Genomic DNA, 23840 nt, shown 5'->3' with positions numbered 1-23840 from the left:
TGCATTTGTAGGTGTCTAAATACTTTTCAAAATCTCTTGCTCCTGGTGCCGGTGTCATTTTTGAAAATTTTGCTCTACCTGATTGGTCCAACGGCACACCTGGAGTTTATGGCAGAGTCAAGAATTGAACCCCAGGTCTTTTGAGTCCCAGTCTTAGCCACAAGACTAGTCTTCATCTTGTAATACCTGGCTCTTACCTTAAGAAGATCTCCAAGCACTTTGGTTTCACTACTGCCATTGTACAGAGGGGGGAACACTAAGGCACTGAGAGAAGTGACTGACCTGTGGTCACGCAGCAGAGCCCGGAATAGAACCCAGGTCTTGCAAATTCCAGTCTAGTTCACTGCTCGCTAGGCCACAGTGCACCGTCCCTCTCAGGCTGAACTCTTTCTTCCCAACCCAGTGTTTTCTCCTCGGGTGCTCGTTAGTACTAAGCTTACCAATTTACCAACATTTTTCCCTATCACCGGGTTGCAATGCTGGAAATCTCCACTGCGTGTCAGCGTTACACGCAGCTATGTCTCCCTTGCCAAGCAAGAACGCACCAGAATGTTCTGGATCGTTACATGAAATTGATAAGGCCAGTCGAATATTTTCCATCATAACTTTTTCCCCCATAGAAACTGGATTTTTGACTATACAAAATTACCCCCAAAATCTACAGCTGTCTAACTGTCCCCCACCCAAAACTTCCTTTCACCCAGCTCTTCTTTGGATGCTACACCAACTTTCCCACCTCATCACCCTCCCACCCCTGCATTTCCCTCTCAGAACTCTTCTTTTCACCCCTCTGCACTCCATTCCCTGCCTTCCCCTCAGACCCCCTCCCACTAGTCTCCTAATATACGAATCATAACTCACCCTGTTTCCTGCAGCATCAACTCTGAATCTAGAAGAACTGCTCCACTGGGAGAGAATTGTGCAAGTGATGTTCAGTCTCACGCTGGTAACTGGGCAAAACACCCTAATTGGGGGAGGAGTTGACACGCATGTAAACCAGCGAGAAAGCCGTGAGAGAGCATTCAACAACACAGCAACCTGCCACCAATCAGGAGTCTACTGTAGTGGTAAATGTACCCCCTTGCCCTTTTGGGAGCACAAGAGAAGGGGAACTGCCAGCCACAGAGGCTGAAACTGAAAAAGACTTTCTGAGCTTGAACGACAGTGGACTAGAAACGCTGACTGAAAACCACAGGAACCAACTACAGCTAGAGCTCGGCAAATAACAGATTTTTTTGATTTGCTGGCAATTCTTAAAAAAATCGGGGTGGGGGGAATTACAGAAGGGACCAATGTGATTATCTATTCTGACCTCCTGCATAACACAGGCTAGAGACCCTCCACAAAGTAATTCCTTTTGTTTCAGCTCAGCTTGTTTCAACGTTGAACTTTTTTTAAACATTTGATTGACGTTCTTAAAAAAAAAGGGGGGGGGGATTTTGAACCCAAAACAAACAAGTTTCAAACTAAGCAAAGTGTGTCCTTTTGAAAAACTGTCAAAATGAAACTTCTGATTTGTTTTGGAATTTTTGTTCCCCACCCACCCAATTAAAACAATTCAGTGAAATCAACACAAATTCACAAAATGTTTCAGGGGCACCAAATCAGATTTGGGAATCCAGTTTGGGAATATTTTAATGAAGTCCCTCTACCTGTGGGTAAGACAGGCATTATATTTCATTTAACTATTTTAGTTAAAAACAATTTTAACAAAAACAAACCTGATTTTAAAAACCTTGAATGTTTAACTAAATTCAAAAATTCATATGCTTGTTGTGTTAAAATATTATGTTTGCTGTTGAAGAAAAAAATCCAGAATACATAACGTGGTTGTTTTAGTTAAATAAAACAATTGAAATGTCTGTCTGGTGATGTTCTCCTCCTAATACAGTCTGGCAAGAAAATCCTCCAAATAATTAATGATTAACCTGTTGAATTGGAGATAGTTCACCTCCCAATGACTTCATAAATATCTGCTTCAATTACCTTTGGTAAATGAAATAACCAAACAATCATTCCTTTTCTGAGATAGCTGTAAAACTCTTATTCAGAATAAATCACGGTTTAAAAATGGATCATGTGTACCTTCTAAAAATGAAACCGACATCTACCTCTGAGTTGTGAAGAATATGTATTAAGGTTATAACCACCAACAAGAATGCACTTTTATGTAGAAAACCATGATTCAATCGAGTCTTCCTGACTCATGATTTAAATCAAATCCACCCCGGTATTTTCCAATGAAAAAAGCTGACCCTTAAAAGCACAGCTTTGTAGTTATTAGCTTATTCCACCCCGCATGAGCAAAACAAGCTGCACCAGTAAAAGCATCGTTTGGCTCATATAACTGCATCTATGCACCCCAAACCGACAGCTATGCCGGCAAAGGTCTGTACTGTAAACATGACTCTTGTCTACACAGAAAATTTTTCCCAGTTATATAAGTAGAGTGAAACTGATACAGATATAATTTCTGTTGCGGATACTCTTATTCCAGAATAAGGCCTGGTGTAGTCTTCACAGGCGCCGACTTTCTTCTTTTCCGGTGGGTGCCCCAAGGCCCTGCGCCCACTCCACCCCTTCCCCCAAAGCCCCACCATCGCTCTGCCTCTGCCCCTCCCCTTAGGCCCCACTGTGCCCTCTCCCCAAGTGTGCCCTGCCTAGGGATGTAACTAGTGTTTTAAAAAAGTAAATGTCTAAACTAGTAAAACTGTCCCAGTTAAACGTTTAACCACTAGGCTCCACTGCCGCCCTGCGTGCCCAGGATCCCGGCTGGCTCTGCTGCTGCCCTCCGCACAGGGTCCCAGCTGCCGACCCCGCGCCCGAGGTCCCGGCTGCCGACCCCACGCCCAGGGCTCTTCTGCCGCCCCGTCCCCGGGTATTCCGCTCGCTGCTGGCCCCGTGCTGGGGACTCCATCGCTGGCCCTGCACGTAGGGTACCGGCTGCCACCTTGTGCAGAGCCCTGGGGGCAGGACTGGCATCTGGAACCCCGGGGGCAGGGCTGGCAACTGGGATCCTGGTGTGGGCGGGGAGCAGAAGCCTGGATCCATGGCGTGGGGCTGGCAGTGGAATCCCGCCGTGGAGTTTAAATGTTAACCAGAATACCTTACCGATAAGACTGATGCTTACCGGTTAACTGGCTGACTTTTATATCCCTAACCCCACCCTCGCTTCCCACCTCCCTCCAGCGACTCCCAGCTCCCATCCACCTCCAAACAGCTGATCGGTGGGTGGCTGTTGAGCACCCACTTTTTTTTTCCGGGGGTGCTCCAGCCCGGGAGCCCCCCCAGAGTCAGTGCCTATGGTACCCTTAAAACTTACTGTACGTCTACACTGCAGCGGCTACGGGAGTGCAGCTGTCACTGCAGCTGTACCTTGGTACTGCAGACGTTTCCTACAACGACACAAGGGGTTTTTCCATCAATGTAGGTAGCCCTCGCCTCCGAGAAGGAGCAGCTAGAGGGAGAAGAGAACTCTTCCTCGCCGCGTCCATAGTGGCGTCCATATGGCGTCCATAATAGCGTCCATATGGACCTCGCCGCGTTCATAGTGACCTAACCACGCCACAACAGGGTGTGAAATTTTATACATACAAGCAACGTAACTAGGTCAACCTAATTTTTATGCGTAGAGCAGGGCCAGGGCACCTTTATACCTTGCGCTGCTTGTGACGCTGTAGAAAAGAAACACGCTTCCTGTTTACAAAAATGTAACGTGTCACCACTGTTGCACAACTCGTGATAAACCTTATGCAAAGTACGCCACGTAAGGTATACATCCAGGCTAGGGTCCCCCACCATCACTGAAGAATGCAAGCGCGAAACTACAGTCTAAAATAGCTTTTCTATTTATCCGTTTGGCGCCAGATGTCGCGAGTCACATATCACTTCTGGAAGGCTCTGCAAGATCAGTGATCCCAAGGGATAAAAACCTGGATAGAATGTTGTAACAAAAGCCTATGTCCTAAAATGTCACCTACCTGTCTGCTATGTAAATCCAACAGTTTTAGAGGCCGCTTTGTTTGTTTAGATAAATTCCAAGAGAGATTTGTTGGCCGCGCCCTCACAGACACACAAGTCCGGGAGCGGAAGAGCCAGTTGAATCCTACAGTAGAGCTGAGTGAATGGATTTATTTTTTGTTGTTGTTTTGTTTTTGTTTAGGGATTGCCCCCTCTGATGTCCCTTCATGTCATGTTCCAGCAGGATGGCTGCCTTCTCGTTCACTGTGTTCTCTCTCATCTATTCCTGTCTCCTTCTTTTTGTCACAGCCCATGGCATTGTCACGTCATGCCTAGTGGTCGGAGCTGGAGTCAGCGCCAAGGGTCAGAGCTAGGTTCAGGAACCAAGCAGGGGAGCAGGGCTGAAGTGTACCGGAGCAGGACTGCAACAAAGCAGGAGCAGGGCTGGGAACGATGCAGACACAAGAGGGATCACAGGTACAGGCTTAAACATTGAGCAAGTTCTGGCCTGGGGCTGCAACTGGGTTTGTCTCTGTTCAGTCCTCCAGTGTAAACAAGGGCTTAAAGCAGGGGTTCTCCCAAGAAATGTTTTTGTGGCCTCGGAGTGTGGCCACTAACTCTTGCTGGTGGCTGCTCTGACAATTTTTCCTAAAATACTTACTTAACTTTAAGAAAAACAAATAAATATCCACATATACATGTCCAAATCATTGTAATTTATTTATGTAGGGTTTTTTTTGCAGACTCAGTAATAAAAAACGTACAGTTGTCTCTACTCTTTGCTGGACCTAAACAAAATAGAAACACGAGGAGCTTTGTACGGTCTTGTCTTTTTTCTTGTTGTTTCTTTTGCTTTTTTTGGGTTGCTTTTTTAAAAGACTTGCTAGCTAGTAAGTCTGTTGTGAAAAGTGATATTAACAAACATACAAATATCACTTTTCACAGCAAGTGAATATCAAATATCACTTTTCATACAAATATCACTTTTCAGTCCCGGCAAGCCCAGAGACAAATTAAGACCTGGATGGGGAAGTAGTTATGGAGGCAGTGGGGCGATGGGGCCCTGGGGGAGGCAGCAGGATCCAGGGGTGATTGGGGAGGGTGAGCTCGGGGCCAGAGCTAGTCACCTCACAGCCAGGGAATGGAGCCCAAAGCCCCATGGGTGGAGCCTGTCAACCACCACCCCACGGCTGAAGCCCAACCCCACCACCCCGTGGAAGATGGAGAATTCACACCGACTGTCTGCTCCTCTAGCTTTCCTGACTCCAGAGGTGGCAAGGGCCCAACCACTGCTGGAGAGGGGCTGCTGCTTTACTCTCCCCTCAGGAGGCTGTGGCCGCAAGAAAAGCCCCTGGTGGCCGCATGCGGCCATAGTGGCCGCATTTGGGAAATGCTGGCTTAGAGAAATAATTTATCTTCCTCAACATAATTTTCTTCTCTCCACACTGGAAAGAAAAAACAGCATGTTACACTACACTTGGGCCACAACCACGTTTAAAAGTGATTTTTGCAGATGTGTGGAGGAAGGCTATCATGTTGACTTTATACTCTTCGCAATCTTGCATTGAAACAACATTTGCATGTGGTTTGTGGTTTCAGAGTAGCCTGGATGACTCATTCTTTATCACCCTTACAAGGAGCACAGTAAAAAAAAAAGGGGGGGGGGAATCGAGAGAACAGTCCCCTGTTCTAAAATTTTTCTCAATCAAAAAAACTTGTTTGGTTTGTCATCTGAACACAAGATCAGCCTTTAAACACCTGCCACTCCAATCCTGCAATGAGTTCTTTGTAGGCACACAGAAGTTTGCTGATTTCAGTGAGCGCACAGTAGCTTGCTGATTTCAGGCACGAGGGTTCGCTGAAGCACTGCAGGGTCGGAACTTAAGCAGTAAAAACAAAACGCCCACATAAGCTTCAAGAAGGCAAATGACCTTGGAGGATAAATGTCGTAATCATACAAGATTTTAGAAAGCAACCAAATCCAAACTCTACACAAATCCTTTTGCAAGACATAATACATTCCCCTTTCCATTTGGCACAAGGGGCCTGGAGGTCTCAGTTGTATTTCAAGCCATTTATCGAACCAAAAAAGGATCCCACCCACCTTCCTTTTTCCCTTCAGTTTGTTGATTTGAGAGAGTTTGTGTGTGTGTGTGAGAGAGAGAGAGAGCGCAACAGCGAGATTTTGTTTGAATGAACCCACACCTAGTGGTTTTACTAACACCAAGTGTTTAAATGAATCCACACTTCGCGGTTTTACTAACACCACGTGTTTAAAAAACATGAAAACAAACATTTGTCCTTCAGTTCATTTGGAACCACAAACTTCTCCTTCTCCCCCCGCTTCTCATTCCTCTTTCTGGGGTTTCCTTTCCCCCCAGCACAGAGCGCTGCTCACGTCTGGATTCCCTCTCTGTCCCAGCTGACGATGGGGAGGTGGCTGGGGGTTGGGAAGAGAGTCCTTTGTTGGAGGGTCCTGAGCAAGTAGAACCTGACTGTTGAGGAAAGGTTAAGAAAACTAGGCACGTGTAGTCTTGAGAAAAGAAGAAGTTTGCAAATATGTTAAGGGTTGTTATAAAGAGGACGGTGATCAACTGCTCTCCATGTCCAGTGAAGGTAGGACAAGAAGGAATCGGCTTACTCGGCAGCAAGGGAGATTTAGATTGGATATTAAAAGCAATTTTCTAATTCTAAGGGTAGTTAAGCTCTGGAACAGGTTACCAAAGGAGGTTGTGGAATCCCCCTCATTGGAGGTTTTTAAGACCAGGCTGGACAAACACCTGTCAGGGATGGTCTAGGTTTACCTGGTCCTGCCTCAGGCTGGGGGAATGGACTAGGTGACGTCTCAAGGTCACTTTCAGCCCTACATTTCTAAGTCACACCATGGCCTTGGCTTCACCAGGAAAAAAGGGTTTACCACCTTGTTGGCTAACGTTTGGTAAAATGCGAGTGTGGACAAGACAGTTGTTGTCACGCATTAACTGGTCACACATTTCCCCCAGGGCTGTTAATGTGTGTGAAAACCACAAACTGCCCACATAGGATTTTACCATGTTAGCTAACACAATTTAAAAAAAACATGCTGTTCCATGCTCTTTACAAACTAGAGGCTGGTTATGAAATGAGTCCCTTTGACTTCCTACATGTTAGTGATTTGTGAATCGGCTGACTGGAAGTGATTCATCTTTTTTAGTGGTGCTTTTTTGGTGTAAACCAAGATTGAAATGATTGTGCTGTCTTCTAAGTGAGAAATGTTGATCATTTACAACATAGGCGCCCACTTCCCCTCTAGCCAGGGGGTGCTCGACCCTCCGCCTCAGGCTCTGCTCCCACTCCACCCCTTCTACCAAGCCCCTGTCCCCGCTCTGCCTCTTCCCGCCTCTCCCTCCCTCCCGGAGCCTCCTGAATGCTGCAAAACAGCTGTTTGCGGTGGGCGGGAGGGGGAGGAGGTGATCAGCAGGGGCCGTGGTTGGGCAAAAGGCGCTGGGAGGAGGAGCTTGACTGTCGGTGGATGCTGAGCACCTGCTAATTTTTCTCCACGGGTGCTCCAGGACTGGAGCACCCACAGAGTGGGCGCATATGGTTTACAACAAAGGGCATGTCACAAGCGCCCGTGGACTCAAACATGTATCTTAATGCTGCCTTTCTTGGTTTTCACAAGTCGGAGTTCTGCAGAACTTGATGTTCTGGGAAGGCAGCCGATAGCTTCAGCTCTGCACTAACTAAATTGTTTTTGAACTTTAATAGCCACTAGGTATTTGTAAATTGCACAGCACAAGGGAGACCCCGAGCTCAGTTGGGGTATCTGAGGTAGGACCCTCAGCAGATCAGAAGTGACAACAGGGCTCTGGGAATAAGGATGAGCGAGTTGGGAGCGCAGGTGGTGCTCTCTTCAGTCCTTCCAGCAAGGGTAGGGGCCTTGGCAGAGACAGATGCATCCTGGAGGTGAATATCTGGCTGTGAGGATGGTGTTGACAGGAGGACTTTGGCTTCCTTGACCATGGGATGCTGTTCCAGGAAGAAGGATTGCTAAGCAGAGATGGGGTCCACCTATCGAGGAAGGGGAAGAGCATATTTGGATACAGACTGGCTTACCTAGTGAGGAGGGCTTTAAAGGGGGCGGGTGACCAAAGCCCACAGGTAAGTAAAAAACATGGAGACCTGGGAGAAGGGTCAGAATTTGGGGGGAGCATGGGCTGTTTTAGCAGGGATAAAGGGGGGGGAATCAAATCAGTATCTTAGATGTCTGTATACTAATGCGAGAAGTATGGGGAATAAGCAGGAAGAACTCAAAATGCTAGTAAATAAACACAACTATGTCATAGTTGGCATCACGGAGACCTGGTGGGATAATATGCATGACTAGAATATTGGTATAGAAGGGTACAGCTTGCTCAGGAAGGACAGGCAGGGGGAAAGGTGTTGCCTTATGTATTAAAAATGTATACACTCGGACGGAGCTTGAGATGGAAATAAGACACAGGCTTGTTGAAAGTCTCTGGGTAAGGATAAAAGGAGTAAAAACCAAGGGTGATGTCATGGTAGGGGGTCTACTGCAGACCACCTAACCAGGAAGAAGAGATGGGTGAGGCTTTTTTTAAACAACTAACAAAATCATCCAAAGCCCAGGACTTGGTGGTGATGGGGGACTTCAACTCCCCAGACATCTGTGGGGAAAACAACACAGCAGAGCACAGATTATCCAACAAGTCCTTGGAATGTATTGGAGACAATTTTTTATTTCAGAAGGAGGAGAAAGCTACTAAGGGGGAGGCTGTTCTAGATTTGATTTTGACAAATAGGGCGGAACTGGCTGAGAATTTGACAGTGGAAGGCAACTTGGGTGAAAGTGATCATGAAATGGTTGAGTTCCTGATTCTAAGGAATGGTAGGAGGGAGAATAGCACAATAAAGACAATGGATTTCAAGAAGGCAGACTTTAGCAAACTCAGGGAGTTGTTAGGTGAAATCCCATAGGAAGCAAGTCTAAGGGGAAAAACAATTGAAGACAGTTAGCAATTTTTCAAAGAGACATTATTAAGGACACAAGAGCAAACTATCCCACTGCGTAGGAAAGAGAGGAAGTCTGGCAAGAGACCACCCTGGCTTAACCAGGAGATCTTCAATGATCTAAAACTCAAAAAAGAGTCCTACAAAAAGTGGAATCTTGGTCAAATTACAAAGGATTAATATAAACAAATAACACAAGTATGTAGGGGCAAAATTAGAAAACCCAAGGCACAAAACAGATCAAACTAGCTAGAAACATAAAGGGTAACAAGAAAACATTCTACAAATACGTTAGAAGCAAGAGGAAGACCAAGGACAGAGTAGGCCCGTTACTCAATGAGGGAGGCAAGACAATAACATAAAATGTGGAAATGGCAGAGGTGCTTAATTACTTCCCTGTTTCAGTTTTCACCAAGAAGGTTGGTGGCGACTGGACATCTAACGTAGTAAATGCCAGTGAAAATGAGGTAGGATCGGAGTCTAAAATAGGAAAAGAACAAGTCAAAAATTACTTAGGTTAGCAAAAAGAAAAGGAGTACTTGTGGCACCTTAGAGACTAACCAATTTATTTGAGCATAAGCTTTCGTGAGCTACAGCTCACTTCATCGGCTGCATACTGTGGAAAGTGTAGAAGATCTTTTATACACACAAAGCATGAAAAAATACCTCCCCCCACCCCACTCTCCTGCTGGCAATAGCTTATCTAAAGTGATCACTCTCCTTACAATGCGTATGATAATCAAGTTGGGCCATTTCCAGCGGATTATCATACACATTGTAAGGAGAGTGATCACTTTAGATAAGCTATTGCCAGCAGGAGAGTGGGGTGGGGGGAGGTATTTTTTCATGCTTTGTGTGTATAAAAGATCTTCTACACTTTCCACAGTATGCAGCCGATGAAGTGAGCTGTAGCTCACGAAAGCTTATGCTCAAATAAATTGGTTAGTCTCTAAGGTGCCACAAGTCCTCCTTTTCTTTTTGCGAATACAGACTAACATGGCTGTTACTCTTAGACAGGTTAGGTGTCTTCAAATCACCAGGGCCTTATAAAATACATCCTAGAATACTCCAGGTGGTGACTGAGGAGATATCTGAGCCATTAGCAATTATCTTTGAAAAGTCATGGAAGACGGGAGACATTCCAGAAGACTGGGAAAGGGCAAATATAATGCCCACCTATAAAAATGGAAATAATGACAACCCGGGGAATTACATACCAGTCAGCTTAACTTCTGTACCCAGAAAGATAATGGAGCAAATAATTAAGCAATTAATTTGCAAACATCTAGGAAGATAATAAGGTGATAAATAACAGTCAGCTTGGATTTGTCAAGAACAAATCGTGTCAAACCAACCCGATAGCTTTCTTTGACAGGGTAACAAGCCTTGTGGATGGGGGAAGCAGTAGATGTGGTATATCTTGACTTTAGTAAGGCTTTTGATACTGTCTCGCATGACCTTCTCATTAACAAACTAGGGAAATACAACCTAGCTGGAGCTACTATAAGGTGGGTGCGTAACTGGTCGGAAAACCGTTCCCAGAGAGCAATTATTAGTGGTTCACAGTCATGCTGGAAGGGCATAATGAGCGGGGTCCCGCAGGGATCGGTTCTGTTCAATATCTTCATCAATGATTTAGATAATGGCATAGAGAGTACACTTATAAAGTTTGTGGATGCTACCACGCTGGGAGGGGCTGTAAGTGCTTTGGAGGATAGGATTAAAATTCAAAATGACCTGGACAAACTGGAGAAACGGTCTGAAGTAAATGGGATGAAATTCAAGAAGGACAAATGCAAAGTACTCCACTTAGGAAGGAACAATCAGTTGCACACATACAAAATGGGAAATGACTGCCTAGGAAGGAGTACTGCGTAAAGGGATCTGGGGGTCATGGGGACCACAAACTAAATAGGAGTCAACAGTGTAACACTGTTGCAAAAAAAGCAAACATAATTCTGTGATGTATTAGCAGGATTGTTGTAAGCAAGACACAAGAAGTAATTCTTCCACTCTACTCTGTGCTGATTAGGCCTCAACTGGAGTATTGTGTCCAGTTCTGGGCACCACATTTCAGGAAAGATGTGGACAAATTGGAGAAAGTCCAGAGAAAAGCAACAAAAATTATTAAAGGTCCAGAAAACGTGACCTATGAGGGAAGATTGAAAAAATTGGGTTTGTTTAGTCTGGAGAAGAGAAGACTGAGAGGGGACATGACAACTGTTTTCAAGTACATAACAGGTTGTTACAAGAGGAGGGAGAAAAATTGTTCTTCTTAACCTCTGACAGGACAAGAAGCAATGAGCCTAAATTGCAGCAAGGGAGGTTTAGGTTGGACATCAGGGAAAACTTCCTGTCTGAGTGGTTAAGCACTGGAATAAATTGCCTAGGGAGCTTGTGGAATCTCTATCATTGGGGATTTTTAAGAGAAGGTTGGACAAACACTTGTCAGGGCTGAATACTTAGTCCTGCCTTGAGTGCAGGGAACTGGACTAGATGACCTCTCGCGGTCCCTTCCAGTTCTATGATTCTATCTCTGTGTGCCGTCATTATATACCCAGTAAATCTTCATTCACGACCCAGCACAGCTGTGTTAAAGCAGTGGTTCTCAAGCCAAGGTGCGTGTACCCCTGGGGGTACGCAGAGATCTTCCAGGGGGCACACCCACTCATCTAGCTATTTGCCTAGTTTTACAACAGGCTACATAAAAACACGAGTGGAGTCAGTACCAACTAAAATTTCAGACAGACAACGACTTGTTTATACCGCTCTATGCGCTATGCACTGAAACGGACAATACTTCTCTGCCAATCGATTTTTTATAATCTTCCGGTAAAAACGAAAAAGGCAGCAATTGTTGAGTAAGGGGGGGGCAGTATCACTTCAGCGTTTTTATGTCTGATTCGGTAAGCAAGCCGTTTTACAGCGAGGTGAAACTTGTGGAAGGGGGGGGAGGGAAACGCAAGACAAATCAGCCTCTGGAAAGGGGGGCACGGTAGTCTGGAAAGGTTGAGAGCCGCTGTGTTAAATGACTGTGCTAAGTCATTACGCAAGGTAACCTACTTCCCCTTTCAGAGTAACAGCCGTGTTAGTCTGTATTCGCAAAAAGAAAAGGAGGACTTGTGGCACCTTAGAGACTAACCAGTTTATTTGAGCATAAGCTTTCGTAAGCTACAGCTCACTTCATCGGATGCATACTGTGGAAAGCGTAGAAGATCTTTTTATACACACAAAGCATGAAAAAATACCTCCCCCCACCCCACTCTCCTGCTGATAATAGCTTATCTAAAGTGATCACTCTCCTTACAATGTGTATGATAATCAAGTTGGGCCATTTCCAGCACAAATCCAGGTTTTCTCTCTCCTCCTCCCCCCCCCGCGCCCACCGCCACACAAACCCACTCTCCTGTTGGTAATAGCTTATCTAAAGTGATCACTCTCCTTACAATGTGTATGATAATCAAGTTGTGCCATTTCCAGCACAAATCCAGGTTTTCTCTCCCCCCCCGCCCACCACCACCACACAAACCCACTCTCCTGTTGGTAACAGCTTATCTAAAGTGATACAGTGTAAGGAGAGTGATGCATCCGACGAAGTGAGCTGTAGCTCACGAAAGCTTATGCTCAAATAAATTGGTTAGTCTCTAAGGTGCCACAAGTCCTCCTTTTCTTTTTGCGAATACAGACTAACACGGCTGTTACTCTGAACATTGTAAGGAGAGTGATCACTTTAGATAAGCTATTACCAACAGGAGAGCGGGTTGGGGGGGGGGGGGAGAAACCCTGGATTTGTGCTGGAAATGGCCCACCTTGATTTTCATACACATTGTAAGGAGAGTGATCACTTTAGATAAGCTTCAGAGGAACAGCCGTGTTAGTCTGTATTCGCAAATACAGATCTTCTACGCTTTCCACAGTATGCATCTGATGAAGTGAGCTGTAGCTCACGAAAGCTCATGCTCAAATAAATTGGTTAGTCTCTAAGGTGCCACAAGTACTCCTTTTCTTTTTTAGATAAGCTATTACCAGCAGGAGAGCGGGTGGGGGGGGGAGGGAGAAAACCTGGATTTGTGCTGGAAATGGCCCACCTTGATTTTCATACACATTGTAAGGAGAGTGATCACTTTAGATAAGCTATTACCAGCAGGAGAGTGGGGTGGGGGGAGAGAAAACCTTTTGTAGTGATAATCACCCATTTTTTCATGGTTTGTGCGTATGAAACATGGTCTGTATTTTCCACGGCATGCACCCGATGAAGTGAGCCGTAGCTCACGAAAGCGGACGCTCAGGTAAATGGGTGAGTCTCCAAGGTGCCACAAGTCCTCCTTTCCTCTTTGCGACTACAGACTAACAGGGCTGCTCCTCTGAAACCTGTGTTAAAGAATGACCTCCCTTGTCCCCCCACCCCACCCCGGGAACCAAATCCTGCTCTGTTCACTTGGGGGGACAGAGCCAAACAAAAAGCTGTTGCGGGTGTGTACGGGTTTCGTTTTCGTTGGGGTTTTGGTTTGGTTTGGTTTGGGGGGGGGGGGTTTTTGTGGTCTTAGGGGGAACCAGGCGCCGGAAGCCACAGCAGGCATCGGCCCAGGGCTGGAGCAGCATCCCGGGCTGGGGCCAGTGCGCGGCAGGCCGGCGAGCAGGGGGGAGCCAGCCCCACACAACGCGCCCAGCCAGCGCCTGCCGGGGGGGCGGGGGGGGGGGGCGCCTGAAGTTATTTTGACCCTCCAGAGACGGAGCCGCCCCTGGGTCCAGGACCAGGAGGGGGCCACCCTCGGATCCAGCCCCCGCCGCTGGCTCTGACTCGGGAGGTGAGGGGGGGGGGGGCGCTGCGCAGGCTGCACCCTGATGGGGGGAGCGCCACGGGGGGGGGGCGGCTGTGCCCAAGGGTGGCTGCGGGGGGGGGGGGCTCTTAACACGGGGGTGCGCGCGAGCTTTCGGGGGGCAGGGACGCCCCGTCCGCTGGGAGTGGGGGGGTGGGGCACAGCCGGGGGAGGCGGCAGGATGCTGATGGGGGGGGGGGCGGGGGCCGGGGCTCGTCCGACAACACGCAATCGGGGAGGGGGGGGGGGTTGCGCAGCCGGAGACACCCCCCCCCCCGGATGGATCCTCACCTCGGCCACGAAGGAAACTCTGGGTAAAATGGCGGCGGCGACACCCGAAAGTAAAAAAAAACAAAACAACCAAATATGCCTCTAGTACGGCGAGCCGGAGGGGACACGCCGCGCCGCTCGCCCGCCAAGCGGAACCGCCACAGCGCATGCGCGGGGGAGAGGTCCTCTTCCCCCCCCCCCCCCCCACTGCCCCTTCGAATCGGCTTGGGGGCGCCCCGTAAAGCGGGGGGGGGCATCAAGTGCGGGGGCTGCTCATGGGGGGCTCCTCATGGGGGGACTCTGAAGTGGAGGAGGTTAAAAGGGGGGACACCCCAAGGGGAGGGGCTGCTATGGGGGGGGTCAATGGGGGAATCCTAAGTGGAGAGGGTCATTGGGGGGCTGCTAATGGAAGAGTCTAAGCGGGGGGGGGGGTGTTGCTGCGAATAGGCCTCAGCGGAGGAGTCCCCCAAAACGACGTTAGCCGCGTGAGAAGCGTTCTTCTGTCGACGTAGCGTCTACGCCGCGTGTTAAACGTTGGCGTCGCTATGTCGGTCTGGGATGTTTGGGGGGGTCCCCCCCCCACGCTTCTTGTCGGCGTAGCTATGCCAATATCACTCTCCGGGCTCGACCCAGGCCCTGGTCCCCATGACAGAGTTAGGTCCGCTTCGCTGCGGCGCTCCAGGCTGTGCAAAATGTCGCGCCCCGTGCGGTGTCGTGAAGCCGACCCGAAGCTCGCTAGGTGGATGGAAGAATTCTTCTGTCGACCCAGCGGCCACCCCTGGGAGAGGTGGATTTACTACGGAGACAAAAGAGCCCCTTCCGTCGCAATAGGAAATCTCTACGCTGCACTGAGGAAGGGTCTATGCTACAGGGCTGCAGCCGCACATCTGTAGAGTTTCAACGGTAGACATTCCCCAAGGCGTAGATTGCAAACTCTTTGCGGCAGGGGCTGTCTTCTTTCTTCTGTGTTTGCACAGCGCCTAGCACAGTGGGATGCTGGTCAATGATAATACAAGGAGAAGACAGCTTGGGAGAGTCTCCCTGTTTGTGAGACACCTGTCTCCATGAGCATAGGGCGGGTGGCATGTGCCTCCCTTGTATGAGTGATGGTTAACAAGTGTAATAGAAATGTTTCAGTTTCAACTTTAATTTGTCGTGTAATTTATGTACTATAAAATCTGAAATTTTGAAGCAAAAACATTATTTCAAAATTAAAAATTGAAACAAAAACATGACCTCATCCCCAAGAATCATTTTGATCTTTTTTCCTAAACAAAATTTTGGTTCTTTTCCTAAACAAAATGGTCCTGCAGCACATTTTGATTTTGACAAATCAGTATTATCTGATGGAAAATTCTTCTGTCAGAAAGTTTTCAACCAGCTCTGATTACTTGTATAACAATAGCCTAAGAGCCTAAATCGTGGACCAGCCATCAAATAAACCAGTGCAGAGCCTTTTGTGGGCAGCTGTTTGACTTTAAAGCACCATGGGTTTAACTGAATTGTAATAATTTGTATTGTGTGATGCTGAATGTGGACAAGGCCTTTCCCTGGTAAGATAGTGGTGTAAATTGCACCAGTGCAGCAGGTTTCTTAGGGGTTTGCAAATGTAGCTACACTAGTGCAATTAACTTAGGCTTGAATAGAGACTGGGAGTGGTTGAGTCATTATACAAAGTAAAACTATTTCCCCTTGTTTATCCCCCCCCCCCCAACTATTCCTCAGACGTTCTTGTTAACTCCTGGAAATGTGCTGGAAATGGCCCACCTTGATTATACTTCAAAAGGTTTTCTCTCCCCCAACCCCACTCTCCTGCTGGTAATAGCTCATCTTACGTGATCACTCTCCTTACAATGTATATGATAAACACCCATTTTTTCATGGTCTGTGTGTATATAAATCTCCTCACTGTATTTTCCTGACTCTTAAATCTTGGATTTCAGGTCTTCAAATGACGGCGGTTCCTCTTCTAAACACAGCTTCAGCCTGAGAGAGAGTTGAGCAGAGCCCAGTGTTCATAGACCATGCGTCTCACTCAGAGACAAGAGCCTGAGAATTCTGCTGAGGACCCTCTTAATAACAATGGGGATCAAGAGAGGGCAGGAAAACCAGGTAACCAGAGCCTCGCTGCTCGGGTACAGGGTAGAGGGAGAGACAAATGTAAGACCCATCAACACTGGAAGAATAGCCATGTTTAGACACAAATCTGAAACATGGTTGTGGCTCTTCTGTGTTATAACAAAACTCTTCTTGACAGTGGACAGGACAAACATGTTTTAGCCTAGATGTGTGGCAGGATTAGAAGAGGCTTTACGGCATGGTTAACCTGCATTTTTTCCCCCCTCTGTCCACGCTCTCCATAACACAGGAGAGACGTAACCTTGTTTAAATACTGAGGTTGCCCTTTCAAAAGAGGATGCAGCATTTGCATGTGCAGTCAGGCGTATCTGATCACCCCAAACCCCTCTCCTATGTGTTGTTACCTCATTTTGTACCTGCAACTCTATTGACAGCTGTGGGAATGTTGTGGGTTATTAAGGAGGCTCACGTACATTTCTGGGCTGGAGCATATATTGCACCTGCACATGATGATTTGGCCCTGGTGCCCTCTCCTTTCCCTCTTTACAGCCAAAGACGGAAGTGGGTGTGGTTAATCCACCCAAGGCATTGCGAGCCCAGTATTCTGCATTTGCACATACAAAAGAGGAATTTGGTTCACTTAGGGGATGTCTCTACTGCATAGGGTGCCCGGGTCTGTGTACTCGAGCATGCAAGCCTGTGCTTTTCAACTCGCCTGAGAGCATCCGTACTGCATCGGTATGCAGACCTCATACCTGCAGTATATCCTGGCAGCTGCATCCATACTGGGGATGCACTGACGCCGGTCAGACACGGTGGCTTCTGGGGGCGCGTCCCCGGGTTCCTAGTGCCCAGCTAGCTAGAGCTGTTCTAGGGCTTGGTTAGTGGCGTATTATGGGAGACCGTCTCTGTCCATCCTGCGACACGCTGGTTGATAGGCATCTTCTCTGCCTTCTCAAAGTAGGCGGAGCTGTGTTTCAAACCAAGTCGTCTGTGTGGCAACGAAGGGTTAAACCCAGAGCGACTGTATTTGAGCCAGCAGGTTGCTTCCAGCTCATGGGAGACAAGTGGGAAGATGGGAGACAGAAGGACAGGAACATGCAGACCCCAGGAATTGTGGGACAGCTTCTCAGGCTGTCTGAACACAAGCTAGGCCACGTGAACTTGGGCTACATCAGCGGCAAAGTTGGCAGGGTTGGGTGCGCGCAATAGTGGAACACAGGTTCGTATCCACACCGCTGGGCGAGCCAGCCAGCCCCGCTTGTGAGGCGTGTGTCTTTCGCTCACAAGAATCTTAGGTCTGGCTTGCAGCACTAGTCTCTTCAGAAAATTTTTGGACAAATGGTGGCATTTTTTAAACTGACACCTCCCTTGAATGCATGGCTGTCTATAGAGCAACCTAGGTGCCTTGTGTTGAAGGTGCTGTAGAGGAGGAATTTACAGGTTCATAGATTCGAAGGCCAGAAGAGATCATTGTGATCATTTAGTCTGACCGCCTGTATAGCATAGGCCTGAGAACTTCCCTGAAATAATATCTAGAGCAGATCTGTTAGAAAAACGTTCAGTCTTGAATTAAAAATGGCCAGTGATGGAGAAACCGCCATGACCCTTGGTAAATTGTTCCCATGGTTAATTACTCTCACTAGCAAAAATGTACACCTTCTTTCCAGCCTGACTTTGTCTACCGTCAACTCCCAGCCCTTGGATCGTGTTGTATCTTTCGCTGCGAGACTGAAGAGCCCGTTATTAATTATTTGTTCCCCTTGTTTACCAAGTGATCTAGATCGCTCTGAATCAGTGACCTGCCCTCTTCCTTCAGAGAGATCTGGAGCGCTTCGTAAGCTGGGGGCAAGCAAACAGTAGGTGTTTGAACACAGCACAGTGTCAGCGTGTACATCTGGGAACAAGGAGCCCAGGCCATGCTTACTGGATGGGGAAAGCTCTCCTGGGAAGCAGGGACTCTGAAAAAGATTTGGAGGTCATGGTGGATAAACAGCTGAACGTGAGCTCGCCATGCAACGCTGTGGCCAAAAGGGCTAGTACAATCCTGAGATGCAGAAACAAGGGAATCTCAAGTAGGAGATGAGAGAGGTTGTTTTCTCTCTCTATTTGGCACTGGTGTTTCTGGTCTGTTGTGTAAATGCCTTCTAATGCAGGATAGGTGTAAATCAACATCGTCTATCATACTGTAATGGCTGCAGTCCCTGTAATATGGAATGGGAACATTTTCCATCCTGTAGCAATTTCTCTGCTCATTCGGGACACTAGTACCAAATGTATACTGCTTCTCCTCCTAAGGGAGTCAAATTTCCAGCATCTTCCCCGCTCCCCCCCCCACCATGGCTTGTCTCAGAGCATCCTGACTTAATGTAGGGCCACTAGGTTTGTGGGTTCGACGTCTGAGAGAGAGTCTGATATCCTGGGTAGGGGGCACAGGCAGGGAAGAAACTGCAGAATGAGACACATTCCCCTCTCCTGTTAGTTGGGAGCCAGTCAGCCCTGGGATACTCGGGATCACAACGCCAGAGAGAATGGACCGGAACAATGAGCAGAAGGGAGAGAAAGCAGGAGCCATTTAACTAAATGCCCTATCTGACAGCTGACATGCTGGTATTAATAACTCTGGGTCCTCACATCCTCCTCCTCCAGGAGAACTGACAGCTTTCTCTCTTTCAGGTACTCAGCGTTGGGCCAAGCCCTGGAAACACTGTACACGTAAATTCCTCTTTATACTCTTGACCACTGCTGTCATTGCCATCGTGGTTTTGTCAGGTGAGAGTTCAGCGCTCCCTGCTCCATTCTGTTTTCCATTCGGCCCAGGAGCGGCCGCAATCCCACGGTTTTCTCTCTTCTTGCCTCAGATAGTTGAGCCATAGTGGATTTATACAAGACTCTTGCTCCAACTGCCCTTAACATGACTGCCTCATTTGCCCTTCAAACCATCTCTGTGATATGATTCACGGGCGCCAGTCCCTCAGCCTCCTTTTTTGCCCTGAAAGGGTTAAAATTTCAATGAGGTCTTTAGTTTTGTTACTTGGTCATCTTTTATCTGATGCGATATCCAATAAAGAGGCCTCTGAACGAGAGGTGGAATGAGTTAAAACAATGGTGGGCCACCCATCAGGGTAATCTGATTGCGGGCCACGAGACATTTTGCTGACATTGACCTTCTTCAGGCACCGCCCCCCACAGCTCCCAGTGGCTGCAGTTCTCTGTTCCCGGCCAATGGGAGCTGTGGGGAGCGGCAGCCAGCACATTCCTGCGCCCCTTTGCCTGCAGGCGCCGCTTCTTGCAGCTCCCATTGGCCAGAAACAGAGAACCGCGGCCACTGGGAACTGCAGGGGGCGGTGCCTGCAGACAGTCAATGTCAGCAAAATGTCTCGCGGCCCGCAATCAGATTACTCCGATGGGCCGCAGGTTGCCCACCACTGAGTTAAAACCTTTCTCCGAGCCAGTCAGTGCAAAGTTTTGTGATGAGACTCTGGTGCCCTCTTGTGGCTGGACTTTATCTAGTTGTTGTTGTTTTTTTAATAGTGCAGGCTACCTGCATGTATTAAACAATGTTAATAAGTGCAAAGTAATTCACCTTAGAAAAAATCAGTCCCAATTATACATACCAAATGATGGGTCTAAATTAGCTGTTGCCACTCAAGAAAGAGATCTTGGAGTCATCTTAGCTAGTTCTCTGAAAACATCCGTTCAATGTGCAGTGACAGTCAAACAAACTAACAGAATACTAGGAACTGTTAGGAAAGAGATTAGATAATAAGACAGAAAATATCATAAATGGCACGAAGTAAATCTGTGGTACAACCACGCCTTGAATACGGCGCTCAGTTCTGGTCACCTCAACTCAAAAAAGCTATATTCGAATTGGAAAAGGTACAGAGAATGGTGACAAAAATGATGAGGGGAATGGAACAGCTTCCGTACGAGGAGAAATAAAAAATGACTGGGACTGTTCAACTTAGAAAATAGAAAACTAAGGGGGCGATATGAGAGGGGTCTGTAAAATCATGACTGGGGTGGAGAAAGATAATAAGGAAGTATCGTTTACCCCTTCACAGAACACAAGAACTAGGGGTAACCTGATGAAATGAATAGGCAGCAGGTTTAAAACAAACAAAAGGCAGTATTTCTTCACACGATGCACAGTCAACTTGTGGAACTCCTTGCTAAGGGATGTTGTGCAGGCCAAAAATCTAATGGGGTTCAAAAAAGAATTAGATAAGTTCATGGAGGATAGGTTCATCAATGGCTATTAGCCAAGATGATCAGGGATGCAGCTCCGAATATCCAACTGCCGGAAGTGGGGACTGGACAACAGGGGATGGATGACTTGATTCCCTGTTCTGTTCATTCCCTCTGGGGCACCTGGCATTGGCCAATGTCTGAAGACAGGATACAGGGCTAGATGGACCATTAATCTGACCCAGTGTGGCTGATCTTGTAGTCTTCTGCTGTGACTTTCAGCCAGATGCTTTTCTTCTTAAAAATAAAATCCTTTTCTCCACTGAATCAAATATACAGATATGAGCGCTGGGCACAGGATGGGCTGCGTTAATCTCAGGGGGAAAGCTTATGTGTGACATTCTTACTGCTGCGTATAATTGCATAGGAACAGATGTGTCTCTGTCACCCTGTGTCTGTTACTTTCTCTCTTTTTCCCCCAGGGGTAGCACTGAAACTTGGTTTTGATCCTCCGGGCTCCCCTGCTGTCCCTTGTTGCCCTGCTGGCTGGGTTGGGTACCTACTGAAATGTTACTATTTCTCAGAGGCCGAAGGAAACTGGACCTACAGCCAGAGCAACTGCTCCTCCTTCGGAGCCTCCCTGGCTACGATCGACACCCTGCAGCAAAAGGTGAGACGCCTCCAGACTATAAAATGGGCCTGGAGCAGGGACCTGAACTTGGGTCTCTTCAACCACCAGGCTAGAGAGTCTGTCTCACACACTCCCGGCCCCAGCGATTGTTCAAGTGTCCTATGCAACGTGGAACAACTTCAGCAGGAGACAGGGAGGGGGACCCACCCGGAAATAACGTCTTCCTTTTTTTGTTCTACAAAGGCTTTCATGCTGTGCTATAAAGGCCTTTCCGAGCACTGGATCGGCCTGCGGAGGGAAGAGGGCGAGCCCTGGAGATGGGCGAATGGTGCAGAATTCAACAACCTGTGAGTCTTCTCTCTTTTTAAGTGTTGGGACACATGTGACTCGAATAAGCATTGAATCTGAACCAGTCTAAGATTGGTAGGAAGACTAAACCACCGATAATCTTTTTCTGGCATTAAAAAGACTGGACATGGTATTTTGGAACTCCTATTCGGTGCAGGATTGGGGGGTGCTGCGTTGTTTAATGGGGCTGGCTTTGAGGGGATCTTGGGTTTTCCGTACGTGGGCGTTTGTTTGCACTGTTGTAGCAACGTTATTGGCTGATGTCCCCTGTGTAACCGATCTGGCCCAAGAGACCTTTTAGGAGTAAGTAAATGTATTGATGTTGGTATTATGGTAGCACCCAGAGGCCCCAGCCAAGATCAGGGCCCCGTTGTGCCGGGCGCTGCCCAGACACGCAGGGAGAGACCGTCCCTGCCCCAGCCGAGATCAGGGCCCCGTTGTGCCGGGCGCTGCCCAGACACACAGCGAAAGACAGTCCCTGCCCCAAAGAGTTCACAGTCTAACTAGACAAGACAGACCAAGGGTTGGGGGCAACAGAAGGTACAATCAGATTGAATAGCGTGAATAGCTGGAAACATCCTACCTTTGGTCTGATCCCCATCTGGCCTGACGTTTTGCCTGCATTAGGGACATACCACTGCTAACCCCAGGGCTGCGTGCTCCACATGAGAGGACATCATGAAATGAACTGAGTTTGACATTCAAACACATCACAAGGGGATGCGGGGCCCAGATGCAGCGGGCAGGCAGCGTGGGGGAGAGCAGTGGAGAGCAGGGTAATTAAGGCCCCGTTGCTGCCTGCTTTCCTCGGCTGCGCCACGCAGAATGCTCCGCCGTGACTCACGGCCCCACGGCGCTTGTGTTGCAGGTTTGAAATCCGAGCCGACGGCCGCTGCGCCTATCTGAACGACAAGGCCGTCGGCTCCTCGTGGTGCCACACGCTGCGCAACTGGATCTGTGCCCAACGCGACGCGTACACGAAGGGCTAGGGAAAAGCCGGCGGGCCGCGGCGTTCGGTGCCCGACCTGGGTGGGACTGGCCAGGCCAGGCTTGTTGGACTTCCGATCTGCTTTTGCTGCTGCGCTATCGGCATATGTTGCAACGGGAGGAGCCACGTCACTGCTGCGGTCATCTGCAGAGTTCCAGACTCCGGGCTGCGGTTGAAGGAAGCATTTCCTTGCTGCCGAAGGGCTGCTCCAGGAGAAGAACAATGCAGAGCTGACTCTTCGGTGCTACGTTGGGTGCTGGTGGCCGGGGTGCAAACGGTGCCGCTGAGTGATTTGCTGCTGATCCCTTCTCTGAGGATATTTACATCACAGTGGCACCCGGAGGCTCCAGTCAAGGTCAGGGGCCCCATTTTGCTGGCTGCTGTCCAAACAAACTTCAGTAAGACTCGCGCAGAGAACCTCGCAGCCCCAAACAGGGGATGCCGTGGAAAAGGGATACAGCATCCGAGCAGAATGGCTGGGGCTTCCTACTGCCGCATGCTTAAATGCAGCCCTTGTCTCTGTTTATTTCTTAATGTGTTTGTATCCTACACAGCAGAGTCTGATCTCTCCTTTCTAGAGGTGATGGGTTGATTAACCTCAGTAGGAATTCGTTCCCAAAAGGGTTATCCAGTCATTTAAAAGCCTTTAGACAGATGCTTTTGAAACTCCCATCCAAGTGTCTTAGAACCTGGAGGTAATGACTTTTATTGGACCAACTTAGAATATAAGAACAGCCATACTGGGTCAGACCAAACGTCCATCTAGCCCAGGGTCCTGTTTTCCGACAGTGGCCAATGCCAGGTGCTTCAGAGGGAAAGAACAGAACAGGGCAATCATTAAGTGATCCGTCCCCTGTCGCCCATTAACTTCTTTAAGCTTTGCTTCCTTTTTCTTCGTGTTGTGGAGTTTCCACAGAGGCGGCAAAATTCGATATCTTCCCTTGTCGCGTGTTGTAGCTGTGTTGGGCCCAGGATAAAAGACATTCCCTCCCCCACCTTGTCTCTCTCAGAAGTTTGAGACTGAGTGACAGCGAGAGAAGGAATTTTGCCGGGGGTGTATTTGATTGACCTCTCTGAGGGAATTCTTCTGTCAAGCTACATCTACAGTCGACCGTACTACAGTGCACAGGGTGTAAAATTTTTCCCAGCCCTGAGCGATGCCGCTAGGCCGATCTGATTTGTAGGTACAAACCCAGTCTTACACCCGTTCTGCAGTGGTGTAAAGTAGCTATTTAAGGAAATGTAGGAAATCAGGGTGTTCGCAATAATGCCGAGACCAAACTGTGAAAAGGCAAGAGTCAGGGCTTAATTTCAGCATCCGTCATCCCAGCGAGCCTCCCACAAGCTGCCTATCTTGGGAGAGACTTTGGGGGACTCTCCCTATTTCGCCCTGGCTCAGTGAACCCACTAATGGGCTACAGTATTCTGTATACTTGAGAAACGCTTGTGAATAAGAATACAGGCGCTGCTTAAACCTTTGTCTGTAAATCCATGTTTGTACTCTTTTGCACTTTGTATAAATAAACAACCTCATTGCTGGGTC

The 23840-nt window shown here is 48.0% G+C and overlaps 2 protein-coding genes across 9 annotated transcripts in view; one reads left to right on the top strand and one right to left on the bottom strand.

The window, feature by feature from the left end:
• Positions 1 to 14225, bottom strand: part of LOC140898357 (C-type lectin domain family 2 member B) — a 24497-nt gene extending 10272 nt beyond the window's left edge. The window contains exons 1-3 of one of the 8 annotated variants that reach the window (XM_078848619.1): positions 14082 to 14225; positions 2086 to 9450; positions 862 to 964 (exon numbers count right to left, since the gene is read on the bottom strand). The gene's annotated coding sequence lies outside the window, so the exon portion shown is untranslated. Of the gene's footprint in view, positions 1 to 861; positions 9451 to 14081 lie in introns of all 8 variants that reach the window. The other 7 variants (XM_073312069.2, XM_073312070.2, XM_073312071.2 and 4 more) reach the window with 7 other exon arrangements.
• LOC140898356 (C-type lectin domain family 2 member B) lies at positions 13539 to 23840 on the top strand. The gene is made up of 6 exons (XM_073312067.2): positions 13539 to 13778; positions 16004 to 16172; positions 18816 to 18911; positions 20813 to 21000; positions 21205 to 21308; positions 22178 to 23840. The coding sequence occupies exons 2-6, from the start codon at positions 16085 to 16087 to the stop codon at positions 22296 to 22298; spliced, it is 597 nt and encodes a 198-aa protein (XP_073168168.2). The 5' UTR covers positions 13539 to 13778; positions 16004 to 16084; the 3' UTR covers positions 22299 to 23840.

This window comes from Lepidochelys kempii, chromosome 14, assembly GCF_965140285.1.
Source record: "Lepidochelys kempii isolate rLepKem1 chromosome 14, rLepKem1.hap1, whole genome shotgun sequence".
In the NCBI taxonomy this organism is placed as follows: Eukaryota; Metazoa; Chordata; order Testudines; family Cheloniidae; genus Lepidochelys; species Lepidochelys kempii.
Note: the sequence above shows the minus strand (reverse complement) of the source record. Positions and strands in the feature narration are given on the sequence as shown.